General features: G+C 37.4%; 1 protein-coding gene across 3 annotated transcripts in view; it reads left to right on the top strand.

The window, feature by feature from the left end:
• Positions 1–26113, top strand: part of PLAA (phospholipase A2 activating protein) — a 38357-nt gene that overhangs the window by 421 nt on the left and 11823 nt on the right. For 2 of the 3 annotated variants that reach the window (XM_077912187.1, XM_077912186.1), the window contains exons 2-9: positions 6589–6782; positions 15710–15810; positions 15901–16021; positions 18531–18698; positions 19145–19280; positions 20963–21132; positions 24842–24999; positions 25663–25882. In XM_077912187.1, the coding sequence (XP_077768313.1) occupies positions 6589–6782; positions 15710–15810; positions 15901–16021; positions 18531–18698; positions 19145–19280; positions 20963–21132; positions 24842–24999; positions 25663–25882 (1268 nt within the window). Of the gene's footprint in view, positions 1–881; positions 969–6588; positions 6783–15709; positions 15811–15900; positions 16022–18530; positions 18699–19144; positions 19281–20962; positions 21133–24841; positions 25000–25662; positions 25883–26113 lie in introns of all 3 variants that reach the window. The other variant, XM_077912188.1, reaches the window with a different exon arrangement.

Raw genomic sequence — 26113 nt, 5'->3', positions numbered from 1 at the left:
CCGGGTTGCGAGCTTCCTACTGTTGGTGGGAAAAGAGGGACGCTTCCCTGCCGTTATCCTGCGCTCTTCCCGGCCCGGGCTCCATCCCGTTCGCGCTCCCTCCCAATTCTGCGCGCACAGTGTAAGAAACCTGTGAGATTTAGGTGGAGGCAGCACAGCTTTCGGGTAACAGAGACGTAAATTCTTGTCCTTAACTTGACCACAATCGAGTAGGTGACCTTGGACGAACCTCTTATGTTTTGGGCTATGATTTCCCACGTTTCTTTTAGATTTGAAAATGTACTGATGCCAGGTGCAACGCAGCCCCCACCCCCCGCCCCCAAATGAGACGTTGTGAGACATCTGACGTGTAATTGAAGTAAATCCTTTCCTTTCCCTAGAATTTGCTCTGTAGTCAGCCTTCCCTCAAGTTTAATTTTTGAACTAGGGTTCTCAAAAATTGCACGGCAGAAAGTTGCACTGGCTCCTCTCCTCGTTGTCCAAATCAGAGTTTCTTAGTCTGGGGTCTGTGGTGGGCCTGGATGGCGGGGATGAAACTTTTCACATATTTTATGGATGTTTGGGGATGTGCTGCTTCCTTGAGAGAAAGCCCATTGCCTTCAAAGGATTGTCACAGAGATTGAACAAAAAGAGAAATTAAGGAACGGAAGGTTGAGCTCAGGTTCAAATCAAGATCAAGGGGTCAGTCCTGATTTGGTTGGTTGTAACAAGAAATTTACAACCTGGGAGACGGATTTTAGTTCGGAAAGAAAATTTAAGGTGATTTGCTTTGTTATGTAGGACATCTCCCGTTAGTATAGTTTTCACTCAGAGTTTGGGTAACCATGCATAAATTCAGATAGATGGTAACTATTGGTTGTGTGCCCCCTATTTGTTTACAGTTCTAAAGAAGAGTAAGACAACAGACAAGTTCCCTGTTTTAACGGATCTTTCTTACAGTCTGGGAGGGAAGGTGTATCAGAAAAAATGTAAATATATAATTGTTCATTGGCATGTATACTATGAAAACAAATATAGGTAGAGAATTGAGTGGAGGAATGCTAAGGAAGGAAGCCCCTCCCAGGAGGGTTTCAGTTTGGTTTTTTTGTTTTTTGTTTTTTGTTTTTTTTTTAAAGCTCACACCAAGGTGAACCTGGTCATGGGAGCAAGGAATGAGAAGTGTTGAATTCAAAGAGCTCTGTAGAAAGTAGTAGGATCAAGCACAGAGACCCTGTTAAGAAGGAGGCAAGTCCCTTTGTGCAGGAGGGAATGCTCTGTGAGGTGAGGGCCAGAGCCAGATGCCATGATATGAGTGCTATGAGAAAGAGTAAGCAGAAACCTTCAGTGAGTTTCACACAGGGAGGAGCGTGATTTGATTGACCTGCGGAGAGGTTCTGCTAGCTGGTGGTGGAGATTGGATTGCAAAGGGATAAATGTGGAAGTAGATCTGTTTGGAGGCTTTTGCTGTAGTATAGCCAATACAGGATGATAAACAGACTAGAAATATTGTAGAGCAAACTCCCGTGTTGAATTGGAGGAGATGCTCTCTAACGTCTCTTTTAACTCTAAGATTCTGTGATATTCCAAATAACTTCGTAACACTAATAATACATAACGTTTTGTGTTTTGGAGTGTAATTACTGATTAACTTTGTATCCTTAAATTTTAGGGTGGTAGGGTTGCCTGCTTGGCTCAGGAGTTGAGTATCTGCCTTCAGCCCAGGGCGTGATCCCACAGTCCTGGGATCGAGTCCCACATGGGGCTCCCTGCATGGAGCCTGCTTCTTCCTCTGTCTCTGCCCTCTCTCTCTATCTCTCTTTCTCTCTCTCTCAAATAAATAAATAAATAAATAAATAAATAAATAAATAAATAAATATCTTTAAAAAAAATTGAGTGTGGTAGAAGCATATACCCAGTAGGATAAACATTACGGTAAGGATGCGTGCTGTAGTAGTTGAGTACCTGTCATTAAACTTCACAGGTTTTGTAGAACTCTGCTAAGATTGTCAAGAACTTAGATCACTGAACATTTGCATTTATCAGGAACTTCAGGAATTTAGGGCTGACATCATCTATTTGAAAAGTGCTGTGTTTTATTTTAAACTCATGTTGTTTTTGGTTTGGTTTTGTTTTTTAAAGATTTTATTTATTTATTTGAGGGCAGCCCAGGTGGCTCAGCGGTTTAGCGCCGCCTTCAGCCCAGGGCGTGATCCTGGAGGCCCCGGGATCGAGTCCCACGTCAGGCTCCCTGCATGGAACCTGCTTCTCCCTCTGCCTGTGTCTCTGCCTCTCTCTCTCTCTCTCTCTCTCTCTCTCTCTCTCTGTGTGTGTGTGTGTGTGTGTCTCTCCTGAATAAATAAATTAATTAATTTAAAAAAAAGATTTATTTATTTGAGAGAGAGTGAGAGCGATCATAGAGAGGGAGAAGGACAAGCAGGCTCTATGCTGAGCACATGGCCCAATGGAAAGCTCAGTCCCAAGACCCTGGGACCAGGACCTGAGCTGAAAGCAGATGCTCAACTGACTGAGCCACCCAGGTGCCCCTTAGTTTTGTTTTCAAAATCATTAATGAATTTATTCAACTAACACTGATTCAGAGCCTGCGTTGTGCCACACACACACACAGGAGTGAATAACCGGTGATTAGTGAGATAAGATTGTTTTATTTCTCACTTCCAAATGCTCAAAGTAGGATAACTCATAGTCACTGGCTCTCTTGTGGTCATGAATCTCTTCTACATCCATATCAAAAGCGTCCTCAAGGCTGATGTCCTGACAATTTCTATTTCATGGTATATTAATAAAGTTAATGTGCTGTAAATGTTTGTAGCCAAATAATAAATGAAAATTGTTTTCTCATGTACATTGTTGATAGAGTTCTGGATCAAAGTAGTTAGTGTACAGATAGATTGGGAATGTTGGGGGGGATTTAATTTAGTTTTAGTGCATCCCTTCATTCTGGGATACTCTAAACTGATACTATCTTTCGCAAAAGACCATTGAAAATCCAGGAATTCTCTGGGCCTTCTGAAGACCCCTCAGAATGACGATGTTATTTTTTGGGTGTACGTGGAACTGAAACAGTCAATATGCCATTGTTTCAGACTGCTTCAAACCTCCATAAGCCCACTTCAAATTTCTCAAGTCTGTTACCAACTATTGTGTTGCCTTTTGAAAACGACCTGTAAATGAAAGATGCAACTTCAAATTTAAGATTGTGGTCAGCCCCCATGGCCCAGAGGTTTAGCGTTGCCTTCAGCCCAGGGTGTGATCCTGGAGACTGGGGATCGAGTCCCACGTCAGGCTCCCTGCAATGGAGCCTGCTTCTCCCTCTGCCTGTGTCTCTGCCTCTCTCTCTCTCTCTCTCTCTCTCTCTCTCTGTGTCTGTCATGAATAAATAAATAAAAATTTTTATTTTTATTTTTATTTTTTTAATTTTTATTTATTTATGATAGTCACACAGAGAGAAAGAGAGGCAGAGACACAGGCAGAGGGAGAAGCAGGCTCCATGCACCAGGAGCCCGATGTGGGATTCGATCCCCGGTCTCCAGGATCGCGCCCTGGGCCAAAGGCAGGCGCCAAACCGCTGCGCCACCCAGGGATCCCAAAATAAAAATTTTTTAAAAATTTAGGATTGTGTGCCCATCTTCCCTGACCATGCTGAGGTTGAAATGACTTCTCCCTCATGTAAACTCTCAACATTTTGGGTCTTTTTTTTTTTTTTTTTAATTTTTATTTATTTATGATAGTCACAGAGAGAGAGAGAGAGAGAGGCAGAGACACAGGCAGAGGGAGAAGCAGGCTCCATGCACCGGGAGCCTGACGTGGGATTTGATCCCGGGTCTCCAGGATCGCGCCCTGGGCCAAAGGCAGGCGCCAAACCGCTGCGCCACCCAGGGATCCCAACATTTTGGGTCTTAAGTCAAATAGTTCCTTGGAGTTTGTTAAGAAATTAGAGCCATTCTCTTCCTAACCTCCATTTCCCTTTCTTGGAGACAAAATTTTAATCTTTTTTACCTGCTTATTTTTACTTTACTTCCACGTGTATGTATAAAGTGCTTTATTGTGTCTTTTTATTTTTTAAATATTTTAGGCATTTTCTATTCCTTCTATGCAGTATTAGAATTTAGCTCTTTCTACCCCCTATTAACCCTCATCACATATGCATTTTTTCTATACTCTGACCCTTATAGTTAAACTTAATTTAGATAAAATCAGTATTTTATTACAGAACAGAGTCTATTTACACCAGAGCTGTGGAATAAACTATAACTTTTCCTCAACCATTTTATTATCTGCCTGTAGCTAGTAAGTGCCCTGTTTTGGGGTTTTCGTTTGTTTCATTTTCTGTGTATTTATCTCTAATTCAACTTCATATTCTTTGCTAGTTGTCTAAATCTCTTCTAAGACCTTTAGACACACTGGATATTTTACAGTTTCATCTTCCTGGCAATGAAAACTTTCTGACCCTGGTCTCTACTCCTGGTGCACAACCAATCCTGAGATCTCCCTTCATTGTACTCTCCACAGTTCCTTCTTTGGGGCCTTTGTTTTGGATTTCTATTTTCTCTATCTTTTTACTTTCTTAGTTTTCTTTCTTTCTTTCTTTCTTTCTTTCCTTCTTTCTTTCTTTCTTTCTTTCTTTCTTTCTTTCTTTCTTTCTTTCTTTCTTTCTTTCTTTCTTTCTTTCTTTCTTTCTTTCTTTCTTTCTTTCTTTCTTTCTTTCTTTCTTTCTTTCTTTCTTTCTTTCTTTCTTTCTTTCTTTCTTTCTTTCTTTCTTTCTTTCTTTCTTTCTTATTTTATTTACTTATATGATGGGAGTGGAGAGGCAGGGAGCCCACACAAGCAGGGAGAGTGACAGGCAGAGGGAGAACGAGAAGCAGGCTCAGAGAGTCTGCGGGGCTAGATCCCAGGGTCCTGGGATCATGACCTGAGTTGACAGCAGATGCTTCACCACTTAACCACCACCCAGGTGCCTCCCTAGTTTATTTCCTTGATGCCTAATTGGAGCATATCTTCTAGGAGCTTCCTGTGAAATACATTGCACTGATAATAAATGTATTAAGACGTTGCAAGTTTAAGAATGATTTTATTCTGCCTTGCTACTTGAGTAATAATTTAAATGTTTGTAGCATTCTAATGCCCAAATAATTTTTCTTCAGAATTAAGGAGCCATTGATCCTTTGTATTCTAGCCTCTAGTGTTACAATTGAGAAGTCTGAAGCCATTGTGATTCTTGAGCTGTCATTTTTTTCTCTCTGGCAGGCTGTGTATATTCAAGCATAGTTAAGGGCCATTAGTGGGACCTTTAACGTGAAAACTCGTGTCTGTAAATTCTGGGACATTTTCTTAAGTCAGTTCTTAGGTTTCTTTCTCTTGATTTCCTCTGTCCTATTTTCAGGAGCTTGAACTTGTTTCTAAATTTATTTTCTCTCTCCCTCTCTCATTCTCTCCCTGCTGTGTTCTCTCAGAAATTGCCTTGACTTTTGTGAAATTATGCTCATATTCTGTGGTTGAAATATCTTCTAAGAATGATAGTGATTTTTTTTAAGTTATTTTCTTCTTAGTGATCTGATTTCTTTAAATAGGTTTTTCCCAGGATGCCTGGGTAGCTCAGCAGTTGAGTGTCTGCCTTTGGCCCAGGACATGATCTGGGATCAATTCCCACATCGGTCTCCCTGCATGGAGCCTGCTTCTCCCTCAGCCTTTGTCTCTGTCTCTGTCTGTCTCTCTCTCTCTGTCTCTCTGTCTCTCATGGATAAATAAATAAAATCTCTTAAAAATAAATAAAGATATAAATAAATAGGTTTTTCCCCCTTCCTATTCTTTTTGATCACTGTATTTCATGCTGGAGAGGGCTTTCCCCAGACCTGGTAATCCTTATTTTGTGCTCATTGTTAAAGAGTCGAGAACTTAAAAAGCTCCTGGGAGGCTCTGCTCACAGTTGAGGCTGCTGGCTGTGAGCTTCACTGTGGGGTTATCTGGCTAGACCATTTCACTGGACTGATCTACCTAAAGGAATGTGAATGTACATGCTCCTCATACCCCAAGGCTCAACTATGCCTTGTGTCCTCCTAGTCAAAGATTTTCAATTTTCCTAAAGAAGAAAACTTCAGGCTTTTGCTTTGTGCAAGAGGGGCTATTTAGATATACATACTGTACTAATGGGTACTAAGTTAATGTTTTATAGTGTGAAAATATCCTAGTAGTCGTAAGGCTTATCAATAGTAGATTCTATTATCCAATTGAATGAATATTTCACTTCACTAGGTATTTCTGAAGGTAACAGTCATGGATAAATAGAAATAAAGATGGAATATGAGAAAAAGCCACTTGTTTCCCTCCTTTTCCTTGCTTATTCTTTCTGTTAATTGACATGCTCTTCCCAATGAAATACAAATTAAACTTCAAATCTGATGTGAATCTCAATAGTAGCTAATAAAATTAAATATTTAATGTTTAACTTTAAAACAATAGATTCTTAAAGTAGTATGTACCGTAAAGTTCAACCTAGATACTAAAAGAAAGTAAATACTTTGACAACTCATGTCCTATGCTAAGTAAGGGGAGAATGTATATCTTATTAATTACCATGTCATGTCTTTCTAGTCCTAACAGGGGCTTTACAGAAATGCACTGTATGAGTGGCCACTCCAATTTTGTGTCTTGTGTATGTATCATACCTTCAAGTGACATGTACCCTCATGGACTAATTGCCACTGGAGGAAATGACCACAATATTTGCATTTTCTCACTGGAAAGTCCAGCACCACTTTATATACTAAAAGGTCACAAAAATACTGGTGAGTAGAATGCTTTGGGTTTTTACTATTTGAAGTTTTATCCTCTTGAAAAGAAAATTCACATATTTGCATTCCGTACAATTTATTATATTTGTTTTACCTATATCTATAGCTTGGTAGTGAAAACCTTTTTGGACCATCATCATTCTGTAAATTCTATGTTGCAGATTTATTGTCATTGGTAAAGGTTGACGTGCTTATATGTAGAAAGTGAAGTGTTCCATTAAGCAGCTGTATAATTTTAATACCATTTCATTTGTAAATACTTTCTTATGTAGCTCTAAAATAGGGTTTGGAAACTTTTTCTATAAAGGGCCAGATACTAAATATTTTAGTCTTTGCAGGCCATATGGTCATTTATACAACTATTTAACTCTGCTGTTGTATACAAAAGCAGCCACTGACAATAAGATAATGAATGGGCATGTCTGTATTTCAATAAACCTCTATTTATGGACAGTGAAATATAAGTGTCATAATTTTCGCATATCAGGAAATAGCTTTTAATTTTTTTCCCTCAATCACTTAAAAATGTAAAAACCATTCCTAGTTTGTGCACTGTACAAAAATAGGTGGCCCATAGGCCTTAGTTTGCTGATCTCTCTAAAGGATAAGAATTATCTTTTTTTTTTTTTTTTTTTGAATCATCATTACACCTAAAACAAAATCTAATTTCTTATCAAATATCCTGTGAAGGCTCAAATTACACTCTGTTATCTCATAAATTTTTTTTACAGTTTGTTTGAACTGTGACCCAACTAAGGTCCACATGTCTTTTAATCTATGGATTTCTTTCCCTTTTTTCACCCCTCTCTATTTGGAACCAGCTTATTTAACTTGTAGGATTTCCTACATTCTGAATTTTGTTGATTAAAGTCTCATGGTTTCCTTTTAACATGTTTGTCAATCCCCTGTATGTTTCATAAGCTGTTAGATCTAGAAACTTAATCAGATTCAGATTCAAGTTTTAGACAAGTACACATTTAGGTACTATTATGTATTTTCTGTCGTAGCACATTAAGAGGCACTTAATATCTCTGTGATGTTAAGGTTAATTAGTAGATTCAAGTGTTGCGTCATTCATTTTAAATTTCCATCAGTCTTTTATGTAATAGTTTTTAGCATGTATTGATCACACACAGGTCTAGTATGTCATTAAGATTTGTGAAATCATTGTATTCTAATTCTACCATTATTTTTGCATTTAATAGCTAGCATTTTTTTAAAATGTAGAATTTCCTCATATTAATTCTTTGGTTACATGTGAGACTTTTATACAGGAAGAACAGGATAAATACTCTTTTACGGAGTTTCAGGATGAGTAGTTTCCTAGCTTCTTTTTTTTTTTTTTTTCATATTCAAATTTTCCCGTATTTGGATTGGAAACCTCAATTGCCCCTGTGAGCTTTTGACAAGATCTTTAGCAGTCTTCCTTGCTTTTGGTAGTACAGAATGTTCTAGGTTCACTGTATGCATTTTTCGTTCTAACCCGAAATCAGCTGTTTTGCCAAGAAGCCCTGTGTTTTTTGCCTTTTTTTTTTTAAAGTGAGAATAAAAAGTGGAAACCTCAGTTCAGACTGTAATGGTACTCAACAGGATTTTTTAAAACTTAATCTTGTTTTATAATTCTATAAAACATATATATAGTTTCAAAGAAAAAAGAATTCAAGGTATATTCAAAAAAGTCCATATTTAGTCTGTATTGCCTTCTTGTACCATCCCTTTCCTTATACTTTATTAACTGTGTTAACAGATATGAATGTATATTTATATTGCTCCTTTATATGTAAGATAAAAGATAAAAAGATAACATACCCTATGCAATTTTCTGCCCCTCCTCTTTTTGCTTAGTAATATTATTACCTTGGAGATCTCTTTATTACACTGTATAGAAATCTTATTCATTCGTTTTTACAGTGGCATTATAATTTACTGTTTAGTTAGCTTTACCATGGCTATTCTAGCTTATTCAGCCAGTCCCCCATTAATGGACATTTGAATTTTCAATCTTTTGCTAGTATAGATAATGCATTATAAATGGTTCTGTGCATGTATCATTTCATTCTTTTGGAAGTGTCATTTAGATTTAATATCCATTTCTGGATCAGAAGGTAAGTGCAGGGCAGCCCAGGTGGCTCAGTGGTTTAGCACCACCTTTAGCCCAGGGTGTGATCCTGGAGTCCCGGGATCGAGTCCCACATAGGGCTCCCTGCAGGGAGCCTGCTTCTCCCTCTGCCTGTGTCTCTGCCTCTCTGTCTCTGTGTCTCTCATGAATAAATAAATAAAATCTTTAAAAAAAAAAAAAAAGGTAAGTGCGTACTTAATCAAAGCTGAGTGTTCCCTATACTTATTGAAAGAGATTTATTTTGTTATTCATTCTTTCTGCCTGATCTTGAAAGAAATTTTAAGAAAGAAATTTTCTGAGTGCTCTAAAATAATGTTTCTCTTGAATTATATGTTACATTGATCTCTGGGAGAATATAAAAAGCATTCCCAATTACAACTATCAAGATATGCTTATGGTTCTCTGTTTTTAGACATTAATAATGTATTCATATAAGAATCAGATGATTAAATTTACTACCCTTCTGGATATTTGAATTTAAAGAGCAACTGATGATACATACACTTTAAGTTGATTTTTTTAAAAAAAATTGAACTATTTGAAAAGCAACTTTTCATATAAATGGCAAAATTTACTTTGATTTCAATATTCAAATACAGTAATCGTATTTTTATGTGTATAGTAAACTCTTTCAGTCTTTGTCCCTGTGACTAAGCATGGGTAATACTTTACAGATCCACAGAAGATATTTTCTGTTCCAATCACCAAGACTATTTCTCGACTAATTTTTTAAATTTAATTTTTAATTTTATAATGTACAAATATATTACATGTATATATATTTAGTCTCCAAGGAGGAGATATATATATTATATATAATAAATAATATAAGTGACTTTCTGGAGTAGAGTAGGGTAACAAAATTTGGGAAATGTTTATTCAATCTATATATATATATATATATATAATTCTTAAATTACATCCAGTAAGAAATATCTTTTTTTTTTTTAAGGTTTTATATATTAATTCATGAGAGACACAGAAGCAGAGACATAGGCAGAGGGAGAAGCAGGCTCCTTGTGGGGAGCCCAGTGTGGGACTCGATCCCTGCCCGGGATCACACCCTGAGCCAAAGGCAGACGCTCACCTGCTGAGCCACCCAGGTGTCCCTATCTTATTGATATTTTACAAGAGTTTCAGGAAGTCTCCTAGATGCCAATTATGTTTTTCAAACAGTCTAACATATAATGAGTCAAAATAGGCCAAGTTATGGTATAGTAACAGACACTTCCATGATCTCAGTGTTCTCGCACAACAGTTTTTCTCACCCACCATATACATTCATCGTGGATTAGTGAGGGGAATCTGCTCATCAGAGTTTCTCAGGGGCCCAGGCTGATGGAGGCTCTCTCTATATGTGCTTCAGAAGTTTGTTGTAGCAGTGAAAGAGCAATGTGATTAATAATGCATTGACTCTTAAAAGCATGTACCTAAAAGTGTCAGCCACCGTTCATACTTTTGACTAATGTAGATACAATTGGCTGTGCCTAACATCATGCACAAAAAGGGCAAGCTACCACAGTCTGCCTCAGGTTATCAGTTATTCAGCTTGTTCTCTGTTCTTTGTGCAGGCAGAAAATACCCACCATTCTCTCAATGTCAGAAAAGCTGAAATTCCCCTCCAATTACAGCATCAATCCCAAAGTTAAGAATCTCTGGGTGATAGTGTTGTTTTTTTTTTTTAATTAATTAATTTATTTATTTATTTATGATAGTCACAGAGAGAGAGAGAGAGAGAGAGGCAGAGACATAGGCAGAGGGAGAAGCAGGCTCCATGCACCGGGAGCCCGAGGTGGGATTCGATCCCGGGTCTCCAGGATTGCGCCCTGGGCCAAAGGCAGGCGCTAAACCCCTGCGCCACCCAGGGATCCCCTGGGTGATAGTGTTTTAAGCATCAAGGAGATGAGGCTTAGGTGTTTTGACATCTGGTCCAGATATAATTCCTCTTAAAGTCAGAGATCTGTGGGCTAAAAACACATGTTCTCTGTCATCCTTTCACCCAGTCAGGATACAATTGTGGAACTGTAGGGTAAGCACTACCATTCAGAAAAGGGAATGATGCAAGACAGCAGTTCCTAATCTGTAGTCATTCTGACATCTAGATGGGCAGCTGTTTCCAGGACTTGGCTACTATGAGAGTGAAGAGATTTTTGTGATCTGGTCCCTTGGGTCTCTAAAAGGGGTTTGCTAGTCCATTGTCCTTTACAGCTCTACTTTGGCCCTCCAGGGTATTCTTTCTTTTCTGTTACTCTCCTTGGTCATCTTGATGTATACCCTTCTTGGAGACTAAACTCAGCTTGCCTTCTGCCTGGAGGTTTGGTGCTTAGGGGTCATTTTAAGTTTTGAACAGTCACAGACTTTCTTTTAGTTCTTGGCAGTGCAACTCTCTTGTTGGCTTCTTGCCCATTTGGTTCTAGTCAGACCTCTGTGTACCCTCAGTTGTAGTCTGATTTGTTGTATTTCTCCCCCTCTCTCCTTTCCTCTTTCCGTACATGCCTTTCCGGATTTTACTCTTGAGGCCATGAGCCTGTCAGACCTCAGTGGGAAGCTGCACGCTCAAGTTCTTTTCCCTGAGCCATTTGTTCAGCTGAAGGCAATTATTTTCATGGTGACAACCTAATTTGCTTTGCTTTGGGTATACTTAAAATCCATTTAGAAATTTTAGCACTGTACATGCTGGTCATGTTTTTTATTTGTTCCTCTTGCATGACTTAGTTTCAGTTGTCCTTTGCTGCTAAAAGGCCTTCTCAGGTTGGTATTTTATCATTTGGGGTTGAGAAGTAATTGGTTCTTCTAACCCCGCAAGTCCTTAAGTTTCTGACTCCATTCCTGCTTGAGAACCAGCCACGTCTTGTTCTCATTCCATTATTTTAGTACTTAGATGTAGCTGATAATGACACCTATCACTGAAGTCCCATTTTCCAACCTCTTTCTTTAAAGCTGCTAGTTTATCATGTCTTGGGTTCTCGCGAGCAGCAGTTTTACCAGATATTCCTCACTGCATAAGGATTACCACACTTCCACTCTCTGATTAGTGTCCTCCTCACCACCTGCCCATTAAGCTAATGCCATTTGTGGGTTCTTGTTTCATCAGGGCCTGGCTTGTGCTACCAATTTCTAAATCAGGCTAGATGACATTGTGGTAGCAGACAACTCCAGAATTGCTGGAGCTTAACACAATGAAAGTTTGCTAGTTACACATCTAGTGCAGTGCAGCAGGGGGCTCTGCTTTGTAGAACTATGCAGGGATCTAGGATGACAGATGCTTCATCTTAGTATGTGCTTTCACAGACATTGGAGGAGCAGAGAAGGAACATGGCTTAATCGTGTACCTGTCCTTTAAGCTTTCACCAGCCAAATAACATTTCTGCTCATCTGGGCAGCCCTGGTGGCTCAGCGGTTTAGCGCCGCCTTCAGCCCAGGGCGTGATTCTGGAAACCCGGGATCAAGTCCCATGTCAGGCTCCCTGCATGCAGCCTGCTTCTCCCTCTGCCTGTGTCTCTGCCTCTCTCCCTCTCTCTGACTCTCATGAATAAATAAATAAAATCTTAAAAAAAAAAAAAAAGACCATTTCTGCTCATCTTTCAATGCCAGAACAAGTCACAAGGCATGCCTAAAGCCAAAACAACTGGGCAAGTTCAATATTACCATTTGTTTGGAAGGTAAAGAGCACAAAATATCTGATGAATATCACTAATGGCTATCACACACATCACAATATTTATCTGTTCTGTGTTTTTCCTGGAAACTTAACCTCTTCAGGCCTAGTGTTGGATTGATGTTCTGGGCTGATGTCAACCCTGGATTTCCCTTTGCCAGTGTATTTCCTAGAAAAAATTCTCATATTTTTCTCATTCTTAACTTACACTTTTGTTTTGGTGTAATACAGCTATCACAGCTTAAGAAAGCTGTGACATAGGGGCTAAATATATTTGTATACTAGAAAACGACTGTATTCTATCCTTACATTTGATTGTTAATTTGGCTAGATGTAAAATCCTATGTTAAAACTATTTAATCTCAGAAATTTTTGTAATGATTTTATTTATTTATTCATGAGAGAGAGAGACAGAGACACAGGCAGAGGAAGAAGCAGACTCCACACAGGGAGCCCAATGTGGGACTCGATCCCGGAACTCCAGGATCATGCCCTGGGCCAAAGGCAGGCACCCAGGGATCCCAAATCTCAGAATTTTGAAGGCATTGCTCTATTGGCCTTTAGTGTAAGGTATTAACTGAAAAGTTTGGTGCTGTTCTAATTTCCCATCTTCTCTGTAGAACATACTTCTTTCTGGTCTCTTTGTAAGCTTTTAGATCTTGTCTATTTCTGATGATACAAATTTTCACAATGTATCTCTGTCTCTGAAAGTGCCTTTCATTTGGCACCTTTGTGGGTTCATTGAATCTAGACATTCATGTCCTTCACTTTTGAGAATCTTTCTTTTGTACTGTTTCTTTGTCCTCTCTACCCTGTCCCTATTATCTATTTCTAGAATCCCTATTTGTTGGATATTGAACATTCTGAAATTATTTTCTGTTTAAACTTTTTCATTTTTTGTTTCTTTTTAGTCTAATTCTCTGGGAGACTTTGTTTTTCCTAGTGCCATTTAATTTTGGCTTGGGTTCTTCTACTTTTAGCTTTTATTTTTCGTGTTCTCTCATTTCTTTTCTTCTATAATATCTATTTGCAAATATTATAGTATTCACTTTTTTGTTTTTTGCTTCCTTTTTAAAAAAAATTTTTTTTTTTTTAATCTGAGAGAGTCTCATGTAGATTCCACACTAAGTGTGGGGCTCAATCTCGGGATCCTGAGATCACAACCTGAGCCAAAACCAAGTGTCAGATGCTTTAACTGACTGCATCACCCAGGTGCCCTCCCTGCCTCCTTTGCTTCCTGAAGTTGGATTTGTCACTTCTGGATTGCTTACCCCTTTCCCCCTTATTTTTATGTTTGGATTTTTCTCTTTCATGTTGGAGACTTTGATTAAATGGTTGTTGATATTAAATTGGCTGCTCATGTTTAAGAATGAGGTATAAAGAAGTTGAAATTTTTTTAGCTTGTGTAGATGAAGCTTGGTGATTGCTGGGCTTCATTAGAAGGCAATTTGATGGTGGTCTGACCTTTAGATGGGACACCCTTTTACATGTCTTTATCTGAAGTTCTTTAGCATTATTCAGTCTTCTAGAGCAGAATTCTCCTGCCTCTTGCCTGGCTGCTGGTATTAGAGAAGAAATGAAGATTTTCCATTTATTTCCCTTGTGTTTCATGGGGCTTCTTATTCCAGACCTTTATTTTACCTGACTTCTTGAATCTGCAAACTGTGCTTCAGTTCCTCCAGTGAATAAACCTTGAGTTTCCTGCAGTAGATGAGGATGTACTTTCCCGACACAGTAGACTGAAAGTAGAGATCTAGCATTTTAAGTCCTCTGCCTAGCCCCATTCTCCATCAAACCTAGTAGTTGGAAATTGAGTTTCATGAGAATTCCCTGGGGGAGTCACTTGATTTTGGTCTTTTTCTGTGGGTGTTTAAATTATAACCTCCACCATTTTGCTAAGTCAATTACGTTGTTTTCTGTTTTCTTTGTCCTTATAGATTAACACCATTGATAGCTTTACTCTGAACAATCTACCAGTTTTTTTTGGGAGATTTACTTATTTGAGAGAGAGTGAGTGAGCAAGCGTATGACTGGGGGGAGGGAGAGAGAATCTCAAGCAGACACCTCATTGAGCATGGAACCTGACACATGGCTCAATCCCAGGACCTGAGGAAATGACTTGAGCCAAAATCAAGAGTCAGACGCTCAACCAACCGAGCCATCCAGTCGCCCCAACAATCGGCCATTTTTAACCAGAACTGTCTTTTGTTTCTGTATTTTTAGATAATTTTTCAAATGTTTAATTTTTAGCTTATATAATTTTACATTAAGATAATAAGACATTTAATTACCTATTCCGATACTGTTGAATATTTAGCTGGGCTGAAGTGTTTTTGTGGTTTTTTTGTTATGTTAACTAAATATCAGGTCACCTGGGTGGCACCTGGGTGGCTCAGCAGTTTGGCGCCTGCCATCGGCCCAGTGCATGATCCTGGAGTCCTGGAATCGAGTCCCACATTGGGCTCCCTGAGGAGAGCCTACTTCTCCCTCTGCCTATGTCTCTGCCTCTCTCTTTCTCTATGTCTCTCACGAATAAATAAATAAAATCTTTAAAAAAAAAAAACTAGACTAAATATCTGTATAAACAGCATTTCAAAATCATTTTCATTAACTTTCTGTGTGGTTTTTATAACCAGAAGTCACTGTGCAACCCCTTTGATCCTGCTTCTCATTTTATAGATGAGGAATCTGAATTTGTCCCTTGGTCAGACAGTCCATAAGTTGTACAGCCTCAACTTGTACCCAGACATTCTGGTGTAGAGTCTACTCTTGATCACTACACTCTTTTTCATCTCCATTCAGTAAGCTTAACTAGCCAAGGTACTCTCAGTTCAGAAAGTGTTTTTAAAATGCAGTGCTTTGGGAGCTCCAGGGTGGCATAGTCAGTTAGGTGTCTAACTCTTGGTTTCATTCAGCTCAGGTCGTGTTCTCAGGCTCGTGAGATTGAACCCTGTGTCGGGCTCCATACTCAGTATGGAGTCTGCTTGAGATTTTCTCTCCCTCTCTCTTTGCAGAAGTGTTTTCTCTCTCAAATAAATAAATCTTTAAAAAATTAAAAAATAAAATTGCAATGCCTTAATAACCAGCAAGGTTGAACATTTTTCTGTATAACACTGTATTAACTAATGCCTTTTCCCCCTTCAGTTTGTAGTCTTTCATCTGGAAAATTTGGGACATTACTGAGTGGCTCATGGGACACCACTGCTAAAGTCTGGCTGAATGACAAGTGCATGATGACCTTACAGGTATAATAGTAGTTCTTTGTGAATGTTCTACATGATAACTAAGTGTGATGATTCTGTGGCAACCTATATTAATTCCCGTTTCACTCACAGGGTCATACAGCTGCAGTATGGGCAGTAAAGATCTTACCTGAGCAGGGCTTAATGTTAACTGGATCAGCAGACAAGACTATTAAACTGTGGAAAGCTGGAAGGTGTGAGAGGACTTTTTCAGGTAAGATCAGAGTGACAACTTTTATAGTCTTATCATTTCATATTCACTCCAGTGGTGTTTTCTCAAAAGTTTAGAAGCATGAAAATGGCATTTGAGAAACATCAGTGTATTTGAATCATTTAATTTGGGTAAATGTAATTTTTCTGACAATATTTCAAATCTTGTAAAAGATATGAGACCTCCCGTAAAGCAACTAGATGTGTACTAATAAATGGCTACTTGATGAGATTATAATATGGTATACAATTTTTGATTTAACAAGTTCAGCCTGAAACTTCCAAACATAATAATATATAACATAATCTTCTTTTTTGAAGATTTTATTTATTTGAGAGAGTGGAGAGAGAGAGCATGTATATAAGCAGGCAATGGGGCAGAGGGAGAAGCAGGAGCAGACAGCCTGATGTGGGACTCAATCCCAGGACTCTGGGATCATGGCCTGAGCTGAAGGCAGACATTTAACTGACTGAGCCACCCAGGTGTCCCAAGTATAGGCTTTATGAATAGTGGGTCACTATTGTTAATTTCATATATAGAGGAAGACATCATTAGTGCTTTTGTGAGTTTTGAAGTACATTATTTAGTAATAACAAATTTCAGACTCACATTGGGATTTTAGGTGGGTAGTCTTTTTGAACCTCACCTATTAAATAACTCCTGCACTGAGGCATCTGCTTACTGATACTGGTATTCCTGATTTATCTGTGGAACAATTAAATTTTTGTTGTGAATTTTTTATTTATTCATGAGAAACAGAGGGACAGAGAGATAGAGACACTGGCAGAAGGAGAAGCATGCCCCATGCAGGGAGCCCAGTGTGGGACTCGACCCCGGGTCTCCAGGATCATGCCCTGGGCCAAAGGCGGTGGTAAACTGCTGAGCCACCATGGCTGCCCCTTTTGTTGTTTTTCTTCTCTTTTATTTTTCCTTGAAAGTTGATCACTAGTCTGGATAATACTTTCAAGAAGTCCCTTTGTGCAGATAAAAATATTTGTAGATGGACAAGTTATAACTAAGCATCACTGTGTTCCTTCTTCTGTACATACAACATATGTTATCAAGTTGTCATTAATCTTCAATAACTTGGTTGAACAGCAAATACTGAGCATGGGAAATATTTTTGATTCCTGATCTCTTTTATTAGATCATAAGCTTCAGAGAATTTTCTGTCCCTTGAAAAATAAAAAAAGTAATATCTTCTGTACTGCCTCAATTAACATTAAGAGAAATTGAGTTTTATGAAGTTTTAAAAATATTTTAAATCTTTTGATTAATGGAATATATGTATTTTTCTAGTTACATAATTAAGAATATAATGAACTTTATTCCATAAAATACTGCCTTTAAAAAACTTGATCATTAGTTTTTATTGTATCATTTTAATGCTTGTATTTGTATATATTATGAAATGTTTTTGTTAATAAAGCAGTGATGTTTGGTTTTATATTTGTGTTTTGTTGAATCAAAAGAAGTGGGATTATAAGGCAGGAAACTTGGATTCTTGTTTTAGCTTTTCCACTAGTTGTATGGTTTCAGAAAAGTTAATTTCTCTCAACCTATTCTTTTTTTTTAAGACCTTATTTATTTATTCATGAGAGACACAGAGGGAGAGAGAGAGAAAGGGAGAGAGAGAGGCAGAGACACAGGCAGTGAAAGAAACAGGCTCTATGCAGGGAGCCTGACGTAGGACTCGATCCCAGATCTCCAGGATCAGGCCCTGGACTGAAGGTGGCGCTAAACCGCTGAGCCACCTGGGCTGCCCTCTCAACCTATTCTTTCATAATTTAATAAAGTTTACCTTTTTTGATAGTTTTTATTTCAAATTCTTAAATAATTGAGATCCTTTTTATGATTTAATTCTTTTTTTTTTTTTTTTTTTTAAAGATTTTATTTATTTATTCATGATAGTCACACAGAGAGAGACAGAGAGGCAGAGACACAGGCAGAGGGAGAAGCAGGCTCCATGCACCGGGAGCCCGATGTGGGATTCGATCCCGGGTCTCCAGGATCACGCCCCGGGCCAAAGGCAGGCGCCAAACCGCTGCGCCACCCAGGGATCCCTATGATTTAATTCTTAATTTTCATTAGTGCCTTATAAATGTTAATTTTAGTATTATGTGGTGAGAGATTTACAGGCTATTTGTCATGTTTGAATGTTTTGTTTGTTATAGATTACTCTTGTTTTGGGGGATGAAAAGTTGAAAATGAATTGTCAGGTAAAAAAAAGAGTTGTTGGGATCAGAATTTTCTTTCTGGAGAGCTTTAAGAAGTAATTTACAGAAGATAAAATAAATGTAAATAACTTCCGAAGACTGGTAATAAAAAATATTGTAAACCTAAAATAACCAATTTTGATTACCAGGCTTTCCTACAGAAAAAAAATGAATTTCTCTGCCTTGAGAATTGGTTTTTACTACTCACTGATTATGTTTTATAATGTTAGTTTAACACATAGATCCATCAACCAAATTATCTATCTTAACTGGTTTATATTATTCTTTTAATATAGGGCATGAAGACTGTGTAAGAGGTTTAGCAATTTTGAGTGAAGCAGAATTTCTTTCCTGTGCAAATGATGCTAGTATTAGAAGGTGGCAAATCACTGGCGAGTGTCTTGAAGTATATTATGGACATACCAATTATATTTATAGCATATCTGTCTTTCCAAATTGTAGAGGTAAGCTTAGCACATAATATGCATTTCAAATTTTGTATTGAGCATTGTTCCATTCTTGAGGTGGGGGTAAGAGGGCTAATTACTTAAATCAGTTTACTATGATTTGAATAATTTAGTAGCTTTATCTCAAGCATCTTCTCATGAAGGAGAAAATTATGTGATCATGTTTATATTAGTTCACATTTGGTGGTTATGTCAAAGTTTTTTGAGTATTTAAGGAAAGACTGTATAATTTATTGGTGCAAAGTATATAGCATGTAAGGTGTGAAATGTAGAAAATGTGATTTTTGAAGTTGTATGTGTATAAGTGATAAATACATAAAATGTAAAACTAAAATAGTGTGGGGTTAAAAAGTATTCTTAGGCCTTCCTAGAAAAATGGTATATAATACATATATTTAATTTTATTTACTCAAGCTAATTTTACCTATATTCATTAATTTTAGATTTTGTGACAACAGCAGAAGACAGATCTCTAAGAATCTGGAAACATGGGGAATGTGCTCAAACAATCCGACTTCCAGCTCAGTCTATATGGTGCTGCTGTGTTCTAGACAATGGTGACATTGTGGTTGGTGCGAGGTATTTATATTCTAGTCAGTCAATAAATATCATGTATCTGGGCCTCTGGTGGACTCTAGTGCACAGAGATAAACTGAGGGAGCTTCAGGTGAATCGGGAAATCATATGTGTGTATCTGGACTGAAAAAACAGTACTAGGCAGGACAACTTTTACATCAGTGATAAATGTTACATTACACCGGTCTTATACTACAGGTTGTGCAGTCAAAACATTGAAAACAAAAGAAATTGGAGAAGATAGAGATTAGTGTGGAAAAACTTTATGAAGAAAGAAGAAAAAATTTGAATTTAGTATTGAAAGATCCTGAGTAAGAAGGGAAATGAGAATTTCTCTCAAAACAAATGGTATGAATAAAGGTGTAGCATGGACCCAAGAGTCAGATGTGTGTGGAAAATGAAGGAAAATAGTAGAGGACTCATGCTGGGAAATAGTAGGGATTACTGATAAGGTGGTAAGGCAGTAAAGTGGAGAACCTTGAATGCTGGGCATTTTTTAGATTCCATGCTTGGGGTAAAGAGTTCTAGCTTTTGAAGAAGTGACGTGATTAAAGCATAACCTGTGAATTATTACATAGGTAGGCTGAATTTAACTAGTGGTGACAGTGGACAGGAAAGCAATTTAGAAAGCAGTTACAGTAGTAGGGATGTGTCATTATGAAATAATATCCTCACAGTGGTAATAGATAAAAGGCCAAAATACAAGATATTGCAGAGGAAGAATGATCAGAAGAAGGATGAACGAAAAAGGTTCTAACTTTGGTGATTGCATTAATAAATTGGGGCAGTGGGAGAATTGGTGTGGTCCAGAAGGTGAGGACCTCAGTTGTAGACTTCTGAGTTCTGAGTGGGATGAGCCACACTCATGCCAGATCTGGCATGGAAGGCAAAGGAAAAAAGCAGCAACTGTAAGGGATGGAGGTCCTAATAGAATCAAGGTAACTTACTTTTTGGCTGGGCGAAGGAAAAATCTGTTGGCTTAGTCATTTTCTCCCTAAGCATATTTAAAGTTGAAGAAAAATGAACAAACTGAAAGGGTGAAGTTCCTGTTAGTAGAAGGTTAAGTACAAAACCAAGTTCTCTGTAGAATTGAGCAGGATTAGTGAATTTGAAAGTGGCTAACTTGCCTTTCCTACCCAAACATAGGGGTTGTCTAGTCCAAGGCAAGGCTGGTATTTTCCTGATTAGGATTACATCGCTAGTTAATCAGAGTAAAGATGTAAAGATGGACTCCACGTTTCCCGAATGGACAGATAATGAGCATCTACTATTTTCTAAGCTTTGTATTGAGTATTTGAACCCTTTGTACAAAGCAAACCAACACATTGTCCTTCTTTATAGTCTTGTACTTATATAATATTGACATGAAGTGTATATGAATGTCTCTAGATTTTTATGATGCTCAGTACTGAACTTGGAATTCAAAATTGTGTCAAATATATATTTCTCTGTTGTTTGCCAGTGATTTTTCCCTTAAATTATATATTTTTTTACCCTAAACATGGCTTTAGAAAGCAACAGAGGATAATGTGTGAAATCAGCATAGTGCTCTACTCAGCCATAAATACATAATAATGTTTTTCATATTCATAAAATACAGATTATTTTTGCTTTGGATCATTCAGGTGTGATAATGTTCATGCACTATGGCAATGACTTCAGATGTGTTTGTTTTTTCCTTATAGCGATGGTATTATTAGAGTGTTTACAGAATCAGAGGATCGGATAGCAAGTGCTGAAGAAATCAAGGCTTTTGAAAAAGAACTCTCTCAGGCAACCATTGATTCCAAAACTGGTGATTTAGGGGACATTAATGCCGAGCAGCTTCCTGGGAGGGAACATCTGAATGAACCTGGTAAATACTTCAGCGTATATAGTAATAAAAAATGCTAACACGTTCGCCTTTCAGAATAATTAGAATGATAAGAAAAAAAGAGGTTCTTTTGCTGGCATTAAAGTGTTATTCTTATTGCTAGACGGGGATTTTTTTAGAATTTTTACTGTTAACCACTGTGAGAAACCATATTCTTGCCTCTGTCTCATAGTTTTAAAACTTTGAGCTAATAAACTCCTCATAAACAGGAATCCTTCAAATAAATCTCCTAGTACTTAGCTCAGACACAGTAGGTACTCAAAAGTCACTCATTTAATACCTTTCAGTTGATTGGATTCTTTGAGAGAGGTTATATAGATTAAAAATGAGTTCAAATAAAGCAATGTCTGCTTAATGAGTTGGGGATCATTTGAGTTTATATCAGAGGATGGTGGTTATTTCAAGTGAAATCTAGATATATTCCTGATCCATTATATCAGTGGTTCTCAGAACTTGGTCTACAGACCCTTAGGAATTCTGAGGCTCTTTCAGGATGTCCACAAAGTCAAACTAATTTTATAACACTAAGCTGTTATTTGACTTTTCCACTGTGTTAATATTTGCACTAATGATTCAAAAGCAGTGATGGATTAAAAAAAAAAAAAAAAGAACTGCTGGTTCCTTGTATACATTCAAGGCAATGGCACCAGGCTATTCTGGTAGTTATTATGCTCTTCTCTAGCATGTAGTTGTATTAAGAAAAAATAACTAAAAAGCCTTTTGCCCATAAGAATATCCTTGATGGGGCAGCCTGGGTGGCTCAGCGGTTTGGCGCTTGCCTTTGGCTCATGACATGATCCCGGAGACCCGGGATTAAGTCCTGCATCGGGCTCCCTGCATGGAGCCTGCTTCTCTCTCTGCCTCTGTCTCTGCCTCTTTTCTCTCTGGATCTCTCATGAATAAATAAAATCTTAAAAAAAAAAAAAAAAAAAAGAATGTCCTGGATTAAGCATTAAAAATTAATTTTACTACATCTCGACCCTTTAGTACATATCTTTTTTAATATTCTTGTTGACAAAATGTGAAGTACAGATAAAGTACTCCAAAGTACCATGGTGTCTCAAGGATAAGTACTTGTGCATTTCTTTGAGTTTCATGTTGAACTTTTTCCAAGAAATGCTATATTTATTTCAAAGAACAATTAACTATGGTTATTCAAGCTTGGGTTTGGGGCAGACATTTTTTTGAAAAAGAACAAAATGACCATGTGTCACTTTGAGGAAAATACAGACAGTATTTATTGCCAAAGATAAAATTCAAAACTCTGAAGTGAAATTTGAAATTTTGAAAAATGTGTATCTGCCACCAGGAGCTTGTAAGATAGTCCAGTGGATTTTAGTGCTTAATAGAGCATGAAAAATGCACTGGTATGGTTTCAGATTCTAAGTTATAACCTTGAAAGACCTGCTACTTGTAGAATATTCACATCTTTCTGAAAAGGCTATTATACTAGAGGTTTTTCTTTCAATCATACTATCTGTGTTAGGTTGGATTTTCTTTTAAAGATTTTTTTAAATTTATTCATGAGAGACGGGGAGAGAGCGAGAGAGAGAGGGCAGAGACGCAGGCAGAGGGAGAAGCAGGCTCCATGCAAGGAGCCCGATGCGGGAGTCGATCCTGGAACTCCAGGATCACTCCCTGAGCCGAAGGCAGGCGCTAAACCACTGAGCCACTCAGGGATCCCCTGGATTTTCTTAATATACTTCAAACAAAACGTATTGGAACAGATTAAATGCAGAGGCAGGTATGATAATCTAACTGTCTTCTATTAAGAGATTTACAGATACATAAAATGCCAGTCTTCTGAATAAATTTCTAAAACTATTACTATTTTTCATTAAAACAGTAAAATGTAAAAAAAAAAAAAAAACAGTAAAATGTTATTTGCTCAGTATATAATCTATTATTGTTTTCCTTTAAAGGATATGTTTACTTTTTTATTTTTAATTTCAAATCTAGTAAATCAATCGATATAACCCATGTTAATAAAAGTTCTTTGGGATTCCTAATAACTTTTATGACTGTAAAGAAATCTTGAAATCAAAAGTTTGGGAATTAATGCATTATACTGTCATGTTTTTAATATTCTTACAATTCTTTACAAAAATATAGTCTGTCACTACACACACACACACACCCCCGCAGTAAATACTTGCTAAGTGCCCAGTGTATGCTGTTGTTCTAAGCTCTGGGGAATATAGCGAATAATAAAAGGAACAAAAATTTCTGTTCTCATAAATTTATGTTCTACAGGAAACAGATAATTAAAAAGTAACTAAGTAAATATATGTCAGATAGTGGTAAGTACCATGGGAAATAAAGCAAGAATTGGGTGTTTTGTAATTTTAAATACAGTAATCAGGAAGTATGTAATACTTAGGATGGCATTAGTTGCTGTAACAGATAAACTCTTAAAATCTCAGTGACTTAATACAAGAGGAGTTTATTTATTGCACATTCAAAGCTCAGTTGATGGCAAGGTATGTAAGCATGTTTGTAGAGCAGTTTTGCTCCTTGTGGCCATTCAGGGACCCAGGTTTATTGAAACCACCATCCTCAGCATGAAGCTTCCAATGTTCTCTTTTGTAGAAACATTCAGCCATCAGACAGAATGGAAGAAAATGGTAGAGGATGATGGCCTAAACCTAGAACTGGCTCAGATCATAGCCACTCAGATTCCACTGATCACTTCTCAGTGTGTGACATCTAGGAACTTCACCTTGCTATAGCTACAGCTACAGCTCTATCCTATGGAATAGGAGCATGAATCTCTGGAGGACACCTGGCTATCTCTGCCACTAAAGGCTTTGCTGAGAAGGTGACGTTCAAGTTGTTAAGGAGGCAGGGGAGCAAATCTTGCCAACATCTGTGTGAAACGTGTCATGGGCTGAATTAATAGCCAATGTAGAGACTCCATGGCTGAAGTGGGAAGATGGGTTGAGAGGAGCAGTGAAAGAAGGTGAAATCAGAGAGAATGATGTATTTGGCCTTGTACCTCATTCCAAGGACTTAGGCTTTAACCGAGAGAGATGGGACGTTACTGAACGGTCTCCAGCAGAGGAGTGGCAGGAGTGCTTTCAACTTTTGAAAGAATTTTTGTGGTTGCTGGGTTGAATATAGATTGTAGGAAGCCCCAGGGCAAGAGGAGGAGGCCATTAAATCAGTCCAGCTGAGAAATGATGATGGCTTGTACCATTGGGTAGAAATGAAGATGGTGAGAAGAGATAATTTTCTAGATCTTTTTTAAAGATAGAACAGATAGGATTTGCTGAAGGATGGCTGTGAGGGACCCTTCAAGGCAGTGTTTGTAATGCCAGGAAAAGGAATCAGACTCTTCTCTACTTTTTGGCCTGAGAAGCTAGAAGAGTAGAGCGTCATTTACTAAAATGAAAATGTTGTCAGAAGATATTCAATGATAAAACTTGTTTTATTTTTAGTGGGCTCCTTTCTAGTAGAAACATACTTTTTTAACCTTGCTGTATTTAATACAGGTTCCTTTTAACCATTAAGTTTGTTTTGGGCCACTTTCCAGTAGAGGAACATTTTTAAATCTTTTAATAAAATTTTCATTAAACCAAATACATATTCTCTTTTCTGTGTAAATTTTAAAGTTAACTTTTTTTTTTAATCTAAATGGCTTTGAATTTCACTTTGCTATTTTACCTTTGATTCTTAAATGTTTTATTCTTAGGCACTAGAGAAGGACAGACTCGTTTAATCAGAGATGGGGAGAAAGTCGAAGCCTATCAATGGAGTGTTAGTGAAGGGAGGTGGATAAAAATTGGTGATGTTGTTGGCTCATCTGGTGCTAATCAGCAAACATCTGGAAAAGTCTTATATGAAGGGAAAGTATGTCAACTTCTACTTTATAATTACCATTATCTTAAAGCATATGGTTTTCTTTTTCACTTTTGCCCATTAATTAAATTTAACATTAAAATCTATTTCTTTGGAGATTATTTTCTCTTCCTGCTTTGAACTTGACTTTTAGAAAAGCTCTTTCCATGTAGGAGCTGTATTTGATAGATTAACTACTATTTGTCTTTGGTACTTACCATGAGTAAACTGTTCCCAATCATTTTGGATTAGAAGCTTCTATGCCATCTTTTACCTAATGCTTTGTGCCTAGCTATATTTAACTTAGCAAGATATACGGACCCTGCAGGGCAGTGCTTGTAATGCCAGCATGTTTTGCTGAGTGGGGCATGGTAACATTTAATACTTTTGGCCTTTAGATCAACCAATTGGAAACCCTTCTTTAGCCTTAGAATTAATGTGTAGTTGTAATACATCCCCTGCCTCCACCCCTAGTGAAATGCTAATCTTGCAGCACATGCAGATGGTTGCTATCAATCATCATATGCCAAGTGGAAGATTTTAACTTTGCACTTTGGAGAAAGTTTATTATAATAATTATCTTAAAAAGGACACATAACACCTGTGATATATATGTTATTAATATGAACAGATAAGTTAGTAATCATTTATCTCCTTTTTGTATTCCTATTGAAGGAATTTGATTATGTTTTCTCAATTGATGTCAATGAAGGAGGACCATCATATAAATTGCCATATAACATCAGTGATGATCCATGGTTAACTGCATACAACTTCTTACAGAAGAATGATTTGAATCCCATGTTTTTGGATCAAGTGGCTAAATTTATTATTGATAACACAAAAGGTCAAATGTTAGGACTTGGGAATACCAGTTTTTCAGATCCTTTTACAGGTAAGTTAGGGTTTATATTAAGTCTTCTGTACTTTCATCAGCATTGGTTGATTTTTTGTTTGTTTGTTTTTAATGTGTTTAAACATGCACTATGATTAGCTGTTGAAGTAAAAACCAAGACCTAAGATCTATAGCAGGCTTTTACTTTAAATTCATATATTTAAACCTCAAATTACATAGTAATTCTGTATTTATAGAAACAGTTGTATGTTGTTTCAAGATTCTGCTTTA

The sequence above is a fragment of the Canis aureus genome, chromosome 10 (assembly GCF_053574225.1).
Source record: "Canis aureus isolate CA01 chromosome 10, VMU_Caureus_v.1.0, whole genome shotgun sequence".
In the NCBI taxonomy this organism is placed as follows: Eukaryota; Metazoa; Chordata; class Mammalia; order Carnivora; family Canidae; genus Canis; species Canis aureus.
Note: the sequence above shows the minus strand (reverse complement) of the source record. Positions and strands in the feature narration are given on the sequence as shown.